Source organism: Delphinus delphis, chromosome 3 (genome assembly GCF_949987515.2).
Source record: "Delphinus delphis chromosome 3, mDelDel1.2, whole genome shotgun sequence".
Classification (NCBI taxonomy): Eukaryota; Metazoa; Chordata; class Mammalia; order Artiodactyla; family Delphinidae; genus Delphinus; species Delphinus delphis.
In genome coordinates this window covers 164,064,020-164,080,960 of record NC_082685.1, presented here as the reverse complement: position 1 = coordinate 164,080,960, position 16,941 = coordinate 164,064,020, and the positions used below count along the sequence as shown (strand labels likewise).

The 16,941-nt window shown below is 45.0% G+C and overlaps 2 protein-coding genes across 2 annotated transcripts in view; both read left to right on the top strand.

Annotated features, from left to right (window-relative positions):
- ANKRD33B (ankyrin repeat domain 33B) overlaps positions 1 to 16,941 on the top strand; it is a 93,250-nt gene that overhangs the window by 60,760 nt on the left and 15,549 nt on the right. The window contains exon 3 of the mRNA XM_060009664.1: positions 9,918 to 10,058. Within this exon, the coding sequence (XP_059865647.1) occupies positions 9,918 to 10,058 (141 nt within the window). The remainder of the gene's footprint in view (positions 1 to 9,917; positions 10,059 to 16,941) is intronic.
- LOC132422317 (son of sevenless homolog 2-like) lies at positions 10,349 to 14,865 on the top strand. The gene is given in 3 exon segments (XM_060007105.1): positions 10,349 to 11,257; positions 11,259 to 11,457; positions 11,688 to 14,865. Coding segments are annotated over 3 exon segments (3,222 nt in total). The 5' UTR covers positions 10,349 to 10,949; the 3' UTR covers positions 14,403 to 14,865.

Genomic DNA, 16,941 nt, shown 5'->3' with positions numbered 1-16,941 from the left:
TCAATTTACATTCCTGCCAACAGTGCAAGACAGTTCCCTTTTCTCCACACCTTCTCCAGCATCTGTTGTTTATAGATTTTCTGATGATGCCCATTCTAACTGGTGTGAGGTGATACCTCATTGTAGTTTTGATTTGCATTTTTCTAATAATTAGTGATGTTGAGCAGCTTTTCATGTGCCTCGTGGCCATCTGTAGGTCTTCTTTGGAGAAATGTCTATTTAGGTCTTCTGCCCATTTTTGGATTGGGTTGTTTGTTTTTTTAATATTGAGCTGCATGAGCTGTTTATATTTTTTGGAGATTAATCCTTTGTCCATTGCTTGGTTTGCAAATATTTTCTCCCATTCTGAGGGTTGTCTTTTCATCTTGTTTATAGTTTCCTTTGCTGTGCAAAAGCTTTTAAGTTTCATTAGGTCCCATTTGTTTATTTTTGTTTTTATTTCCATTATTCTAGGAGGTGGGTCAAAAAAGATCTTGCTGTGATTTATGTCAAAGTGTGTTCTTCCTACTTTTCCTCTAAGAGTTTTATAGTGTCTGGTCTTAAATTTAGGTCTCTAATCCATTTTGAGGTTTTTTTTTTTGTATAGTGTTAGGGAGTGTTATAATTTCATTCTTTTACATGTAGCTGTCCAGTTTTCCCAGCACCACTTATTGAAGAGGCTGTCTTTTCTCCATTGTATATTCTTGCCTCCTTTGTCAGATTAGTTGACCATAGGTGCGTGGGTTTATCTCTGGGCTTTCTATCCTGTTCCATTGATCTATATTTCTGTTTTTGTGCCAGTACCATACTGTTTTGATGACTGTAGCTTTGTAGTATAGTCTGAAGTCTGGGAGCCTGATTTCTCAAGCTCCGTTTCTCTTTCTCAAGATTGCTTTGACTATTCGGGGTCTTTTGTGTTTCTACACAAATTGTAAAATTCTTTGTTCTAGTCCTGTGAAAAATGCCACTGGTAATTTGATAGGGATTGTATTGAATCTGTAGATTGCTTTGGGTAGTATAGTCATTTTCACAATATTGATTCTTCCAATCCAAGAACATGGTCTATCTCTCCATCTGTTTGTGTCATCTCTGATTCCTTTCATCAGTGTCTTAAAGTTTTCTGAGAACAGGTCTTTTACTTCCTTAGGTAGGTTTATTCCTAGGTATTTTATTCTTTTTGTTGCAATAATGAATGGGATTCTTTCCCTAATTTCTCTTTCTGATCTTTTGTTGTTAGTGTATAGGAATGCAAGAGATTTCTGTGCATTATTTTGTATCCTGCAACTTTACCAAATTCATTGATTAGCTCTAGTAGTTTTCTGGTGGCATCTTTAGGATTCTCTATGTCAAACAGTGACAGCTTTAATTCTTCTTTTCCAATTTGTATTCCTTTTATTTCTTTTTCTTCTCTGATTGCCGTGGCTAGGACTTCCAAAACTATGTTGAATAATAGTGGTGAGAGTGGGCATCCTTGTCTTGTTCCTGATCTTAGAGGAAATGCTTTCAGTTTTTCACCCTTGAGAATGATGTTTGCTGTGGGTTTGTCATATATAGCCTTTATTATGCTGAGTTAGGTTCCCTCTATGCCCACTTTCTGGAGAGTTTTTATCATAAATCAGTGTTGAATTTTGTCAAAAGCTTTTTCTCCATCTACTGAGATGATCATATGGTTTTCCTTCTTCAATTTGTTAATATGGTATATCACATTGATTGATTTGCATATATTGAAGAATCCTTGCATCCCTGGAATAAATCCCACTTGATCATGGTGTATGATCCTTTTAGTGTGTTGTCGGATTCTGCTTGCTAGTATTTTGTTGAGGATTTTTGAGTCTGTATTCATCAGTGATATTGGTCTGTAATTTTCTACTTTTGTAGTATCTTTGTCTGGTTTAGGTATCAGCGTGATGGTGGCCTTGTAGAATGAATTTGGGAATGTTCCTTCCTCTGCAAGTTTTTGGAAGAGTTTGAGAAGGATGGGTGTTAGCTCTTCTCTAAATGTTTCATAGAATTCACCTGTGAAACCATCTGGTCCTGGACTTCTGTTTGCAGGAAGGTTTTTAACCACAGGTTCAATTTCATTACTTGTGATTGGTCTGTTCATGTTTTCTATTTCATCCTGGTTCAGTCTTGGCAGGTTATAGCTTTCTAAGAATTTTGTCCATTTCTTCCAGGTTGTCCATTTTATTGGCATAGACTTGCTTGTAGTAGTCTCTTAGGATGCTTTGTATTTGTGCGGTGTCTGTTGTAACTTCTCCTGTTTCATTTCTAATTTTATTGATTTGAGTCCTTTCCCTCTTTTTCTTGATGAGTCTGGCTAATGGTTTATCAATTTTGTTTATCTTCTCAAGGAACCAGGTTTTAGTTTTATGACCTTTGCTGTTTTCTTTGTTTCTATTTCATTTATTTCTGCTCTGATCTTTATGGTTTCTTTCCTTCTACTAACTTTGGGTTTTGTTTGTTCTACCTTCTCTAGTTCCATTAGGTGTAAGGTTAGATTGTTTATTTGAAATTTTTCTTGTTTCTTGAGATAGGATTGTATTGCTATAAACTTCCTTCTTAGAACGGCTTTTGCTGCATCCCAGAGGTTTTGGATTGTCGTGTTTTCATTGTCATTTGTCTCTAGGTATTTTTTGATTTCCTCTTTGATTTCTTCAGTGATCTCTTGGTTATTTAGTAATGTATTGTTTAGCCTCCATGTGTTTGTGGGTTTTTTTTTACTCTTTTCCCCCTGTAATTGATTTCTAATCTCATAACGTTGTGGTGGGAAAAGATGCTTGATATGATTTCAATTTTCTTAAATTTACTGAGGCTTGATTTGTGACCCAAGATGTGATCTATTCTGGAGAACGTTCCATGTGCACTTGAGAAGAAAATGTAATCTGTTGTTTTCAGATGGAATGTCCTATAAATATCAATTAAATCTATCTGGTCTATTGTGTCATTTAAAGCTTGTGTTTCCTTATTAATTTTCTGTCTGGATGATCTGTCCATTGGTGCAAGTGAGGTGTTAAAGTTCCCCACTATTGTGGTACTGTCCATTTCCTCCTTCATAGCTGTTAGCATTTGCCTTATGTACTGAGGTGCTCCTATGTTGGGTGCATATGTATTTATAATTGTTATATCTTCTTCTTGGATTGATCCCTTGATCATTACGTAGTGTCCTTCCTTGTCTCTTGTAACATTCTTTATTTTAATGTCTATTTTATCTGATATGCGAATTGCTACTCCAGCTTTCTTCTGATTTCCATTTGCATGGAATATGTTTTTCCATCCCCTCACTTTCAGTCTGTATGTGTCCTTAGGTTTGAAGTGGGTGTCTTGTAGACAGCATATATATGGGTTTTGTTTTTATATCCATTCAGCAAGCCTGTGTCTTTTGGTTGAAGCATTTAATCTGTTTACGTTTAAGGTAATTATCAATATGTATGTTCCTATTACCATTTTCTTAATTGTGTTGTGTTTGTTTTTGTAGATCTTTTTCTTTTCTTGTGTTTCCTGCCTAGAGAAGTTCCTTTAGCATTTGTTGTAGAGCTAGTTTGGTGGTGCTGAATTCTCTTAGCTTTTGCTTGTCTGTAAAGCTTTTGATTTCTCTGTCAAATCTGAATGAGATCCTTGCTGGGTAGAGTGATCTTGGTTGTAGTTTCTTCCCTTTCATCACTTTAAATATATTGTGCCACTCCCCTCTGACTTGTAGAGTTTCTGTGGAGAAATCAATCAGCTGTTAACCTTATGGGAGTTCCCTTGCGTGTTATTTGTTGTTTTTCCCTTGCTGCTTTCAATAAGTTTTCTTTGTCTTTAATTTTTGTCAGTTAGATTTACTATGTGTCTCAGCATGTTTCTCCTTGGGTTTATCCTGCCTGGGACTCTGTGCTTCCTGTACTTGAGTGGCTATTTCTTTTCCCATGTTAGGGAAATTTTCTACTATAATCTCTAAATGTTTTCTCAGGTCGTTTCTCTCTGTCTTCTCCTCTGGGACCCCTATAATGCGAATGTCACTGTGTTTAATGTTATCCTAGAGGTCTCTTAGGCTGTCTTCATTTCTTTTCTTTCTTTTTTCTTTATTCTGTTTTGTGACAGTGAATTCCACCATTCTGTCTTCCAGGTCAGTTATCTGTTCTTCTGCCTCAGTTATTCTGCTATTGATTCCTTCTAGTGTATTTTTGATTTCAGTTACTGTATTATTCATCTGTGTTTGTTTGTCCTTTAATGCTTCTAGGTGTTTGTTCTTTAATTCTTGTAGGTCTTTGTTCAACATTTCTTGCATCTTCTCAATCTTTGCCTCCATTTTTTTTCTGAGGTCCTGGATCATTTTCACTATCATTATTCTGACTTCTTCTTCTGGAAGGTTGCCTATCTCCACTTCATTTAGTTGTTTTTCTGGTGTTATATCTTGTTCCTTCATCTTGTACATAGCCCTCTGCCTTTTCATTTTGTCTCTCTTTCTGTGAATGTGGTTTTCATTCCACAGGCTGCAGGATTGTAGTTCTTCTTGCTTCTGCTATTTGCCCTGTGGTGGATGAGACTGTCTAAGAGGCTTGTGCAAGCTTCCTGATGGGAGGGACTGGTGATGGGTAGAGCTGGGTGTTGCTCTGGTGGGCAGAGCTCAGTAAAACTTTAATCTGCTTGACTGCTGATGGGTGGTGCTGGATTCCCTCCCTGTTGGTTGTTTGGCCTGAGGCAACCCAACACTGGAGCCTACCTGGGCTCTTTGGTGTGGCTAATGGTGGACTCTGGGAGGGCTCACGCCAAGGAGTACTTCCCAGAACTTCTGCTGCCAGTGTCCTTGTCCCCATGGTGAGCCACAGTCACTCCCCGCCTCTGCAGGAGACCCTCCAACACTAGCAGGTAGGTCTGGTTCAGTCTCCCCTGGGGTTACTTCTCCTTCCCCTGGGTCCCGATGCGCACACTACTTTATGTGGGCCCTCCAAGAGTGGAGTCTCTGTTTCCCCCAGTCCTGTTGAAGTCCTGCAATCAAATCCCGCTAGCCTTCAAAGTCTGATGCTCTGGAAATTCCTCCTCCCATTTCCAGACCCCCAGGTTGGGAAGCCTGACGTGGGGCTCAGAACCTTTACTCCAGTGGGAGGACTTCTGTGGTATAATTGTTCTCCAATCTGTGAGTCACCCACCCAGCGGTTACGGGATTTGATTTTATTGTGATTGCGCCCCTCCTACCGTCTCATTGTGGCTTCTCCTTTGTCTTTGGATGTGGGGTATCTTTTTTGGTGAGTTCCAGTGTCTTCCTGTCAATGATTGTTGAGCCGTTGTGATTCCGGTGCCCTCGCAGAGGGAGTGAGCTCACGTCCTTGTACTCTGCTATCTTGAACCAATCTCCTCAGTGCATTTTTTTTTATTAACTAAAGTCCATTTTTTTATTCAGACTTCCTCAGTTTTTCCCTAATGTCCTTTTTCTGTTCCAAGATCCCAGCTAGGATCCCATGTGACATTTTGTTGTCATGTCCCCTCATGCTCCTCTTGGTTGTGACAGTTTCTCAGACTTTATGACTTTCACAGTCTGGGGAGTGCTTGTCAGGTACTCGTCAGGTAGAGTGTCCCTCAGTTTGTGTGTGTCTGGTGTTTTTTGCATGATTAGAGTGGAGTTGCGGGTTTTTCAGAGGAGGACTACAGAGGAAAGTGCCATTTGCATGACATCATATGAGGGGGTTTGTTAAAGAAAAATTCAGTGACACCTGTTAGAGATGGTCAGGCAGACTTTATTCAAAAATCATCTCGATGGGTATGAGGGCCATCACAATGGGATTTTGCACCAGGGGAGAGGGTAGGCTCAACTCCGACTGCAGCTGGATATGTGGGTGTTTATAGACAAGGAGCAGGGTGGGGGTCTGGGGTGGGAAATGACTAAGAGGAAACATCAGGGAGATTCCGGCCAAACCGACCTCACAAGATTCTTGCTGAAGACAGGCCAGGGTGATCGGATGTCACCTGGGGGCTGGTGGAGGATGAGGAATGACCAGATAGCACGGTGGGGATGAGGGTGGTTCTCGTTCAACTGACTTATTAGCAGGGTTATTGCTAAAATGAGATTTTACAAGGAAGGGCCCAGATGGGCCTGGGGAGAAGATTCGGGAGACTGAGTGAAGTTTGATCAGGCGGAGAATCTTTGTCGGCACAGGCTCTGGACGTGACCGTTGACCCTGGTCACCGGCTGAGGTCATGTTGGCCACACTTCTCTCTTGTGAGATTACCGCTCCACCGCCCTCCCCAGCACAGCCTGCTCTTTGGAGGGGAGTCTCTGTGCACAGCCCACAAGAGGACGAGTGGGTGCTTATGTGTCACCTCCTTGGGAGTGGAGCAAGTGCATAAGTTTTTCTGGAGTTTTTCTGCCCAGAAATTTGTCTGTTAGGCCCTTTTTATACAACACTTTATCTCCTGTCATTGTCACAGTTGTGAGGTTGATATTATCTCCCATTTTCCAGATGTGGAAACAGAGACTCAGTGAAGTTGACCTACCTCCCCAGGCTCACCCAGATTTTAAGTGGCAGGCTGGGAGCTTGAATTTGAGTGTTCTCAGAGCCAGCTCTCTTAAGTACTCAGTTCTCTGTCTGCATGGCCATTTAGTTACTCCACTGAAGCTATGTCATCAAGAATTAACTTATTCCCTGGGCCGCTTAAGCCCTTCTCTTAGGCAGGGTAAGGCTCATGGGGTCGGTGGAGGACGTTCTTTAGCTCTGTGTGGTCAGCCCGCTCGTTAAGTCCACTCTGAGGACTTCAGGAAGCAAATCCTATACCATACGGTCAAAGTTGGACTAGGCTCAAACTAGATTTCCATATGGGGCACATTCTGTTATGCAAGGAAGGCTGTGTTCTTCCTATCATCTATCTATCTTACTGAAGAAAAAGAAAAAAAGCTCCTTTTTGGTTAATTGGCATGATTTAAAGAAGAAAGGTTGGGCTTCCCTGGTGGCGCAGTGGTTGAGAGTCCGCCTGCCGATGCAGGGGACACGGGCTTGTGCCCTGGTCTGGGAAGATCCCACATGCCGCGGAGCAGCTGGGCCCGTGAGCCATGGCCGCTGAGCCTGCGCGTCCGGAGCCTGTGCTCCACAACGGGAGAGGCCACAACAGTGAGAGGCCTGCGTACCGCAAAAAAAATAATAATAATAAAATAAAAATAAATAAATAAAGAAGAAAGGTTAATATCTATTCATTCTTAGCACTGGGTCCATCCTTGATTTCAGTTGAGCGAGGTTGTTTCGTGATAACAGGTATTGTGCTGTCATTCTGGGAAAGCCAGTGGGGAGCTGAGAGTGACTTCACGGGTCACTGGCAGCTCGAGCCTGTAGTCAGGAGTCAGAACGAGTGGACTGCACGTTGGTTTTTCTGATCTCTACATAACATGCAGAACAGGTCTATATAATGGGCCGTTTGTTTTGTGGATGGTCAGTTTTTTCTCTCCCCGCCTGTTCAGAGTGTTTAGGATACGTCGGTGCAAAGGACATCTTGCTGAAAATACAGCGGCCACGCTCTTTCGCGTTTTTAAAGAAACAGCTCCAATTGCAATTCGTTTCACTATGACCCTGGCTAAATCTAACTGACAGGTGCTGCAAAGTGTTTAGCTGGACGACAAACCCAACTGAGATCAAAGGACTCCCCTCCCCCGCCCCTGCTCCAACAGTTTAGAGCAGTTAAGCTGCTTTGGCCACCTGACAGCCAGCATCGTCCCCTGGCGGGGGTGTGCTCTGTAAAGGAGAGCAGAAAGCAAAGTGGTGTGAATGACTCAAAAAGTGGCAGCTGCTGGTTGGAACGTGTGAGTCACAGAGCGGGAAGGTCCCACCCATTTGCTTCTGGCTTGTTAACCCCCGGACACGATCATATTAGTCAGTGCTTAAATCAGAAAGTCAGAAAGCTACATGATTTTTGCGATGAGTTCAGGAGGTGGGCTGAGGTCCATGGTGAGGGGACAGCACTGCTTCTGGAGGAGCCCACACTCTAGTTTCTGTTGCTTGTTTCATTTTTAAGTTGGAAGTTGAGGAGAAGGATGTACTGTTGCTTGGCCAGCAGCCTGCAGTGTCTGGGTGCCATTCAAGGAGGGTAACTGGGTCCCCGCCTGCACTCTGTCTCGGTCGGCGTGCGATTGGGGTATGGAGCTCCTGCCGTGGGAGGAGTTACTGGTGGGCGTGCACAGCACTGGCAGGACCCGGATGGAGGCCCAGGAGACGTCGCTACGGCAGGGGAGGGGTGGGGTCTCCACGCTGCTGTGCTGGGGGCCTCCGCTCCCTCGGCCTCCCAGTCTGCAGGGCAAGGGGGGCTGCATCTCGGGAGCACCTTGTGTCCCATGGCTGCCCGCCCTCCGGAGGAGGCCTCACCTCCTCTGCCATGTGTCCAGTCTCACCCATTGTGCTTCCTGATAGCAGCTGGGGACGGAGCCTCAGGGGTCCTGGCTTCTCCGTGGTGCAGAGGCCTCCCTTCGAGGAGCTAGTGGTGCCCAGTTAGCAGCAGAAGTCGCAGTGCAGTGTCCACCAGGCGTCACACCTGCAGCCCTGACAGCGGGGCTTCCGGGGGACATGTATGGGGTGGGGATGACGGCGGGATTTCCGAGCGAGTCCTCGGCGTGTAAGAATGGAGGCTGGGTCCCCAGCCCTCCATCCAGGCTCAGGTGAGAGCTTCTGCAGACTGCCCACCCTCCCGGGGTGTGTTAGCCGTCACGATTAGGGCCAGGATGGAAATGGCAACCAAGAGGCAGGCTGGCGGGTCAGGGAGAAGGTAAGCAGGAGAGGAGGCCATCTCCCACCTTGGTCCTGAAATCTGAGCCTCTAGGAAGTGGCTCTCAACAGGGGTGATTTTGCCCCCATAGGGGATATTTGGCAACGTCTGGACACATTTTTGGTTGTCATACCTGTGAGGGAGGAGGGGTATGGTAGCTACTGGCATCTAGTGGGTAGAGCCCAGTGCTAATCGTCCCACACTGCACAGAACAGCCCTACAACAAAGAATAATCTGGCCCCAGGTGTCAGTAGTGCCAAGGTTGACACCCTGCTCTAAGGGACTGAAGAGTCGGGGTGGGGGAGGGTGGCATGTCATTTCATTCGAGGACTTAATAGATGTGGCCAGTGGGCTTCGGGCAGCATGGGCATTTGACCCCAGAGCTCTTTATGTGGCACAAGAGTCGTTTGAGGATCTTTCTCTGGGTGAGCCAGGAGCATCCTGGGAACACTGCTTGTTACGTGATGTTCTCCTTATTCACCGCTATCCAAGCATGCGTGGGCTTTTTGAAAACCCTCTGGGAGTGAGCAGAAAATCAGGCCCTTTTTTGGAAGTGCGAGACGATAAAGGGGAGAAATCTATATTTTGAAATGAATATTCTTACCTGCTTGGGTCTATGGATAAGGGTCTGGGTAGCAATACTCCCTGGGTTCCCTGCCTCTGTGTGTGTGTGTGTGTGTGTGTGTGTGTGTGTGTGAGAGAGAGAGAGAGAGAGGGAGAGAGAGAGAGAGAGAGAGAGCGCCTCTGAGTGGTGATAGGGTGGCAGTGTGCACTGGCATATCCTGTTGTTATGATGATGAGATAAAGACTTTCTCCTCCCTGAGGCTCTGGAGTTCTGGGAAATGGCTCTGAGGTTCATCTTCTGTTTTGCATCGGCGTCTCCTGCTGGGCACCGACAGCATGCAGGGCCTCCCCACTGACCAGCCAGCGTGTGCGTCAGGCCAGCTCGGGTTTGCCCACGCCACCACCGCAGTGTCCCTGCTCCCCACATTCCCTCCTCAACAGGTTGATGGGACAGCTGGACTTGCAAGTGGCTTGGCAGGAGGGAATAATGAACCAGAGGCAGCAACGGCATGGCCACACACACACACACACACACACACACCCCTCCAGAGCGGTGGACCATGCCACGTTTCCCTCCGTCTGTGTAGGAAGCCCGCTGGAATGCCCGCTCTTTGTGGAGTGTGGTCCATACATGTGTGCATTTCTCTTTGCAGGGCACGTCACCATCACCAACTACTTGTTGAACTATTTCCCCGGTCTTGACCTTGAAAGGAGGAACGTGTTTGGCTTCACGGCCCTGATGAAAGCCGCCATGCAGGGCCGAACGGAGTGCATCCGAGCGCTGATGCTAGCAGGTACGTCCCCACCTGTCCCATGCAGTCCCAGGGTCCCGGGAAATGCTGAGTTGGCTCTTTTAAAGATATGTGTTGAAGGAATGAAACCCGCCCCCATAGAAACCAAGCCTAGTGGATGCAGCAAAGAAACGTTTCTTTGTTGAGATGTATGGCTGTCATCATCCGAGTTGAAACAAAAACAAAAGCTCCGGCCCGCTCCGCGGCGCGCATGCTCCGTGCGGGGCTGCTCCAGCGACACGGGGTCATGAGCGCGGGGCGGAGGGGCTGGCCGAGCCGCGCTTGCTGGGGCCCGGGGCTTGGCGGCGGCCCTAGGGCGCTGTGCGCGGCTGCGGAAGGGGCGGCGGCGAAGGTGGTGGTGGCCAGCACTGCGCGCGCCAGTGCGGCTCTCTCGCCCGACGCGCGCGCCCGGTCTGTCCCCAGGGCCCTCTGGAGGTGACTCGGGTGGGCCGGGCAGGGCGGCGTTGCCGGTTGGGAGGGCGGAGAGGAGGCGATGAGGAGACAAGTCGCCGCCGCCGTAGCGGAAGTTCGAGCAGGGGAGAGGCCAGCTGTACCCCTGCCGGGTTGTGAACCCAGACAGAGGAGGAGGAGCCGCCCGAGAAGCAGGCCAGCGCCGCGGGGAAAGGAGGCCGCCCGGGTTCACGGGCCGCAGCGCTTCCTCTGCGGACGCTGCACTAGGCGACGCCGCGGAGCCGAGGAAGCCGCCCCCGGAGCCCCCGCCCGCCCGCCGGCGCCGTCTCCGCCTCCGAGCCAACTTGGCCGTAGCTGCGGCCCGGGCAGGAGGCGGCGGCGGCAGGCGAGGCGAGGCGGCCCACGCCCGGCCTGTCAGGCCACCGGCCCGGCCCGTTTCGGCCCGCGGGCCGCCCCCGCTACGGAGGCGCTGCCGCCGGGGCCATGCCGCAGGCGCCGCAGCCGTACGAGTTCGTCAGCGAAGAGAACAGTCGGAAATGGCGGGGACTGTTGGTCTCGGCCCTGCGGAAGGTTCAGGAGCAAGTACATCCCAATCTCTCAGCTAATGAAGAGTCTCTCTATTATATTGAAGAGCTGATTTTTCAGCTGCTTAATAAATTATGCATGGCCCAACCAAGGACTGTTGAAGATGTGGAGGAACGAGTTCAAAAGACCTTTCCTCATCCAATGGATAAATGGGCTATTGCTGATGCATAGTCTGCCATAGGGAAACGAAAACGAAGAAATCCTCTTACTGCCTGTGGACAAAATCCATCTTTCATTGAAGGAAGTTTTAGGGTACGAAGTGGACTACCATGTGTCCCTGTATATTGTGGCTGTACTAGAGTATATCTCAGCTGATATTTGGAAATTGGCTGATAATTATGTATTTAATATCCGACATTATGAAATATCCCAACAGGACATTAAAGTGTCAATGTGTGCAGATAAGGTTTTTTGTTTTGTTTTGTTTTGTTTTTGCGGTACGCGGACCTCTCACTGTTGTGGCCTCTCCCGTTGCGGAGCACAGGCTTCGGACGCGCAGGCCCAGCGGCCATGGCTCACGGGCCCAGCTGCTCCGCGGCATGTGGGATCTTCCCGGAGCAGGGCACAACCCCGTGTTCCCTGCATCAGCAGGCGGACTCTCAACCACTGCGCCACCAAGGAAGCCCTGCAGATAAGGTTTTGATGGACATGTTTGATCAGGATGACATAGGCTTGGTTTCATTTTGTGAAGATGAACCTAGTTCTTCAGGTGAATTAAACTACTATGACCTTGTCAGAACTGAAATTGCAGAAGAAAGACAGTATCTACGGGAACTAAATATGATCATAAAAGTGTTTTGAGAAGCTTTTATTTCTGACAGAAAGCTGTCTAAACTTTCTGATATTGAAAAGATTTTCGGTAACATTTTAGCTATACATGAATTGACTGTGAAACTTCTGGGTTTAATTGAAGACACAGTTGAAATGACTGATGAAAGCAGCCCTCATCCCTTAGCTGGAAGCTGTTTTGAAGATTTGGCAGAGGAACGAGCATTTGATCCTTATGAAACATTATCACAGGATATTCTTTCACCAAAATTTCATGAACATTTCAGTAAGTTGATGGCCAGACCTGCAGTGGCTCTACACTTTCAGTCCATTGCTGATGGTTTTAAAGAGGCAGTTCGTTATGTCCTTCCATGCCTTATGCTGGTGCCAGTATATCATTGTTGGCACTATTTTGAATTATTAAAGCAATTGAAAGCATGTAGTGAAGAGCATGAAGACAGAGAATGTTTGAACCAAGCTGTTACTGCTCTCATGAATCTCCAAGGTAGTGTAGACCGAATTTACAAGCAGTATTCACCTAGACGCTGACCTGGGGATCCTGTTTGCCCTTTTTATAATCGTCAATTAAGAAGCAAGCACCTGGCTATTAAAAAAATGAATGAAATTCAGAAAAACATAGATGGATGGGAAGGCAAAGATATTGGACAGTGTTGTAATGAATTTATTATGGAAGGCCCATTGACAAGAATTGGTGCTAAACATGAACGGCATATTTTTCTCTTTGATGGCTTAATGATTAGCCACAAACTCAGTCACAGCCAGTCACACCTTCCAGGATACAGTAGTAGAGAATACAGATTAAAAGAAAAATTTGTCATGAGGAAAATACAAATATGTGATAAAGAAGATACTTGTGAGTGCAAACATGCTTTTGAATTAGTATCCAAAGATGAAAACAGCATAATATTTGCTGCTAAGTTTGCTGAAGAGAAAAATAACTGGATGGCAGCACTTATTTCTCTTCATTATCATAGTACTCTACATCGAATGCTAGATTCAGTATTATTGAAGGAAGAAAATGAGCAACCACTTAGATTACCGAGTCCTGAAGTGTATCGTTTTGTGGTAAAAGACTCTGAGGAAAACATTGTTTTTGAAGACAACTTGCAGAGTAGAAGTGGAATCCCCATTATTAAAGGAGGAACTGTGGTGAAATTAATTGAAAGGTTAACACATCACATGTATGCAGATCCCAGTTTTGTTCGCACTTTTCTTACTACGTATCGTTCATTTTGTAAACCACAGGAATTGCTAAGCTTACTGATTGAACGATTTGAAATTCCAGAGCCAGAACCTAGTGAAGCAGATAAATTGGCAGTAGAGAAAGGCGAGCAGCCAATCAGTGCAGACCTTAAAAGGTTTCGCAAGGAATACGTCCAGCCAGTACAACTTAGGATCTTAAATGTGTTTCGGCACAGGGTTGAACACCATTTTTATGACTTTGAAAGAGACTTGGAGTTGCTTGAAAGACTAGAATCCTTCATTTCAAGTGTAAGAGGGAAAGCTATGAAGAAATGGGTAGAGTCAGTTGCTAAGATCATCAAGAGGAAGAAACAAGCTCAGGCAAATGGAATAAGCCATAATATTAGCTTTGGAAGTCCACCTCCACCAATTGAATAGCATATCAGCAGACCAGGACAGTTTGAAACATTTGATCTCATGACACTTCATCCAATAGAAATTGCACATCAGCTGATACTTCTGGAATCTGATCTCTACAGGAACGTTCAACCTTCTGAACTTGTAGGGAGTGTATGGACCAAAGAAGATAAAGAAATAAATTCTCCAAATTTATTAAAAATGATTCGCCACACCACAAATCTCACTCTCTGGTTTGAAAAGTGCATTGTGGAAGCAGAAAATTTTGAGGAACGGGTGGCAGTACTAAGTAGGATTATAGAAATTCTGCAAGTTTTTCAAGATTTGAATAATTTCAGTGGTGTAGTAGAGATCGTCAGTGCAATAAATTCAGTATCAGTCTGTAGATAAGATCATACCTTTGAGGAAAGAAAAAGGAAAATTTTGGATGAAGCTGTGGAATTAAGTCAAGATTATTTTAAAAAATATCTAGTGAAACTTAAGTCAATCAGTCCACCTTGTGTGTCTTTTTTTGGAATATATTTAACAAATATTCTGAAGACTGAAGAAGGGAATAATGATTTTTTAAAAAAGAAAGGGAAAGATTTAATCAATTTCAGTAAGAGGAAAAAAGTAGCTGAAATTACTGGAGAAATTCAGCAATATCAGAATCAGCCTTACTGTTTACGGATAGAACCAGAAATGAGAAGGTTCTTTGAAAACCTTAACCCCATGGGAAATGCTTCTGAAAACGAGTTTACAGATTATTTGTTCAACAAGTCACTAGAAATTGAACCCCGAAACTGCAAACAGCCACCTCGATTTCCTAGGAAATCAACTTTCTCTTTAAAATCTCCTGGAATAAGGCCTAATACAGGCCGACATGGCTCTACCTCAGGTACTTTACTAGGTCATCCAACACCATTAGAAAGAGAACCACGTAAAATAAGCTTTAGTCGGATTGCTGAAACAGAGCTTGAATAAACAGTGTCAGCACCAACCTCTCCGAATACACCATCTACTCCACCAGTATCTGCTTCTTCAGACCTTCGTGTGTTTTTAGATGTGGATCTCAACAGTTCCTGTGGAAGCAATAGCATCTTTGCTCCAGTCCTCTTGCCTCATTCAAAGTCTTTCTTTAGTTCGCGTGGTAGTTTACATGAACTAAGTGAAGGGCCACTGATTCCTCCTCCACTTCCTTCTCGAAAAAAATTTGATCATGATGCTTCAAATTCCAAGGGGACTATGAAATCTGATGATGGCCCCCCCGGCTATTCTGCCAAGACAGCCTCCTCCTCCAAAGGTAAAACCCAGAGTTCCTTCTCCTTCTGGTGCATTTGACGGGCCTCTGCATAGTCCACCACCGCCGCCGCCGAGAGATCCTCTTCCCAATGCCCCTCCACCAGTTCCCCTTCGGCCTCCAGAACGCTTTATAAACTATCCGTTTACTCTTCAGCCACCTGCACTGGGACATCTTCATAGAGACCCAGACTGGTTCAGAGACGTTAGTACATGTCCCAATTCTCCAAACACTCCTCCTAGCACACCCTCTCCAAGGGTACCACATCGATGCTATGTGCTCAGTTCTAGTCAAAATAATCTAGCTCATCCTCAAGCGCCCCCTGTTCCACCAAGGCAGAATTCAAGCCCTCACCTGCCAAAACTGCCACCAAAGACTTACAAACGGGAGCTTTCGCACCCCCCATTGTGTAGACTGCCTTTGCTAGAAAATGCAGAAACTTCTCAATGACCCTAGCCATATGTAGTCATTGACACTGGAATGGTATTTGTACAGTTTTTTTTTTAAATTTATTCAAAAAAGGCCTAGTATTTTAGTACTTTAAAAAAAATAATGTTCTTACAAAAATGCTACTGATCAAATAAGCTTTTAAAGATTGGAAAAATAAAAATACAGAAGTCCTTTACCATTATCCTCAGGTGATCAGTAGCATTGCCTTGTCTTGGATCCTCAGTGCTGCCCAAAGGCCAGTATAAAGAATTTATATTTGCACTGTAGACTCTGCTAAAATATGGTTTAAAGTGACATTGATGACACTGAAAGCAGATAGTGCATTTGTGGAATTTTTCAAATTTGAGTGACAGATGACTTTTTAAGGCAGTGAATTTATACACACATAGGGGGTGTGTGGTGATACTGATTTTTAAGCCTCTTTGACCATCTTCTAGTTTTTACGTCTAGTTTTTACATTTCGGAAGATCGTGAATAACACCCACTGCTCTTAAACTCTTTAATGCCGTGTCTTAAAAGCCAGAATTTGCTGCTGAAGACAAAAGTGAAAAATAGAACGAAAATAATAGAATGCACTGTGTTTATTGTTTTGTCGAAATGTAAACAGACTACCTAACCCAATCATAGAGGAGAAAAGGGCATATATCTTATACAGATGTGCCTTTTTGCAGACTATGGTGTCTTTAGCTAATGAGTTGCTTATTGTTTTGGAAAACAAAGTTAATATGCCATACATGTACAGTTTTGTTTATATTGTACATTTAAAGATAATGCTAATAACCTATATAAATTTATGTGACTCAAGGCCTATAATATGGTCCGCTACTTTACTTTACTAATTCATAAAGCTGGAGGATAAGTTTCTTACGGCATAGGAACCAACTGCATTGCCTTCAAAACCAAGTAACTTTCTCTATAAATCTTGCGTTAACTAAAAATTTTTAAAGTATTTTTTTAGGTTGGTAATATTTAAACCAGCAGACACTTAAAGCTTTATTAAACTTTTTAATCAGAGACGTGATTAAAACTTTTATTTGCCATTTGTACTCCTTCATTCTAAGTGATGAAAAAGCGTGTTTTCCTCTTAGTGCTGTAGCAGCAGTTGTAAAGTAGCCAAAAGCCACATTGCTTATTTACTGGTCTGTGGCCTTTTACTGTGCTTCGTATCAGAGTTCCTAACAAGATTAATAAATCACCCTAGTCTTAATTTTTAAAAGAAAAAAGAAAAAAAAAAAAAAGCTCCTGCTTTCAGGGTGGGTTGGGAGGTCACAGCACTGGTCACCCCGTAGGCCAGCCCTCCTGTTTCCTCACCCCCTAGCCTCATCCTGCCTGCATTTTTCTTCACAAACGTGTGCTCTGGTCTTGACGCCGGCAAGATGGTCCTATTGAAGGTGGGCAAAGGGATGGCAGGGTCTACCCAGGAGCCATCCCAGGTGTCTGCTTGCTGGTGGGTGGAGTCACGTGGTCATATGATGTTGTAACTGAGCAAGGGCTCGTGTGCCTGCAGTGCAGAAAGCCGTACTCTGACGGTGGTTGTTCACAGCAAAGTAAGGGTTTATTTGCAGGGCGCCAAGCAAGGAGTACCGGCAGCTTAGGCCAGAAGACCCGAACCTCCCGATGGCTTTTAGGCAACGGTTTTTAAAGATGGTGTTAGGGGAGAGGGTCATAGGTTGCCTGACCAGCTTGTTGACCTTCTGATCAGCTGGTGGTGAGGTAACGGGGTGATGCTTCAGGAGTCTCAACCATCAACCTTTGGGTTCCAGCCGGTCTGGA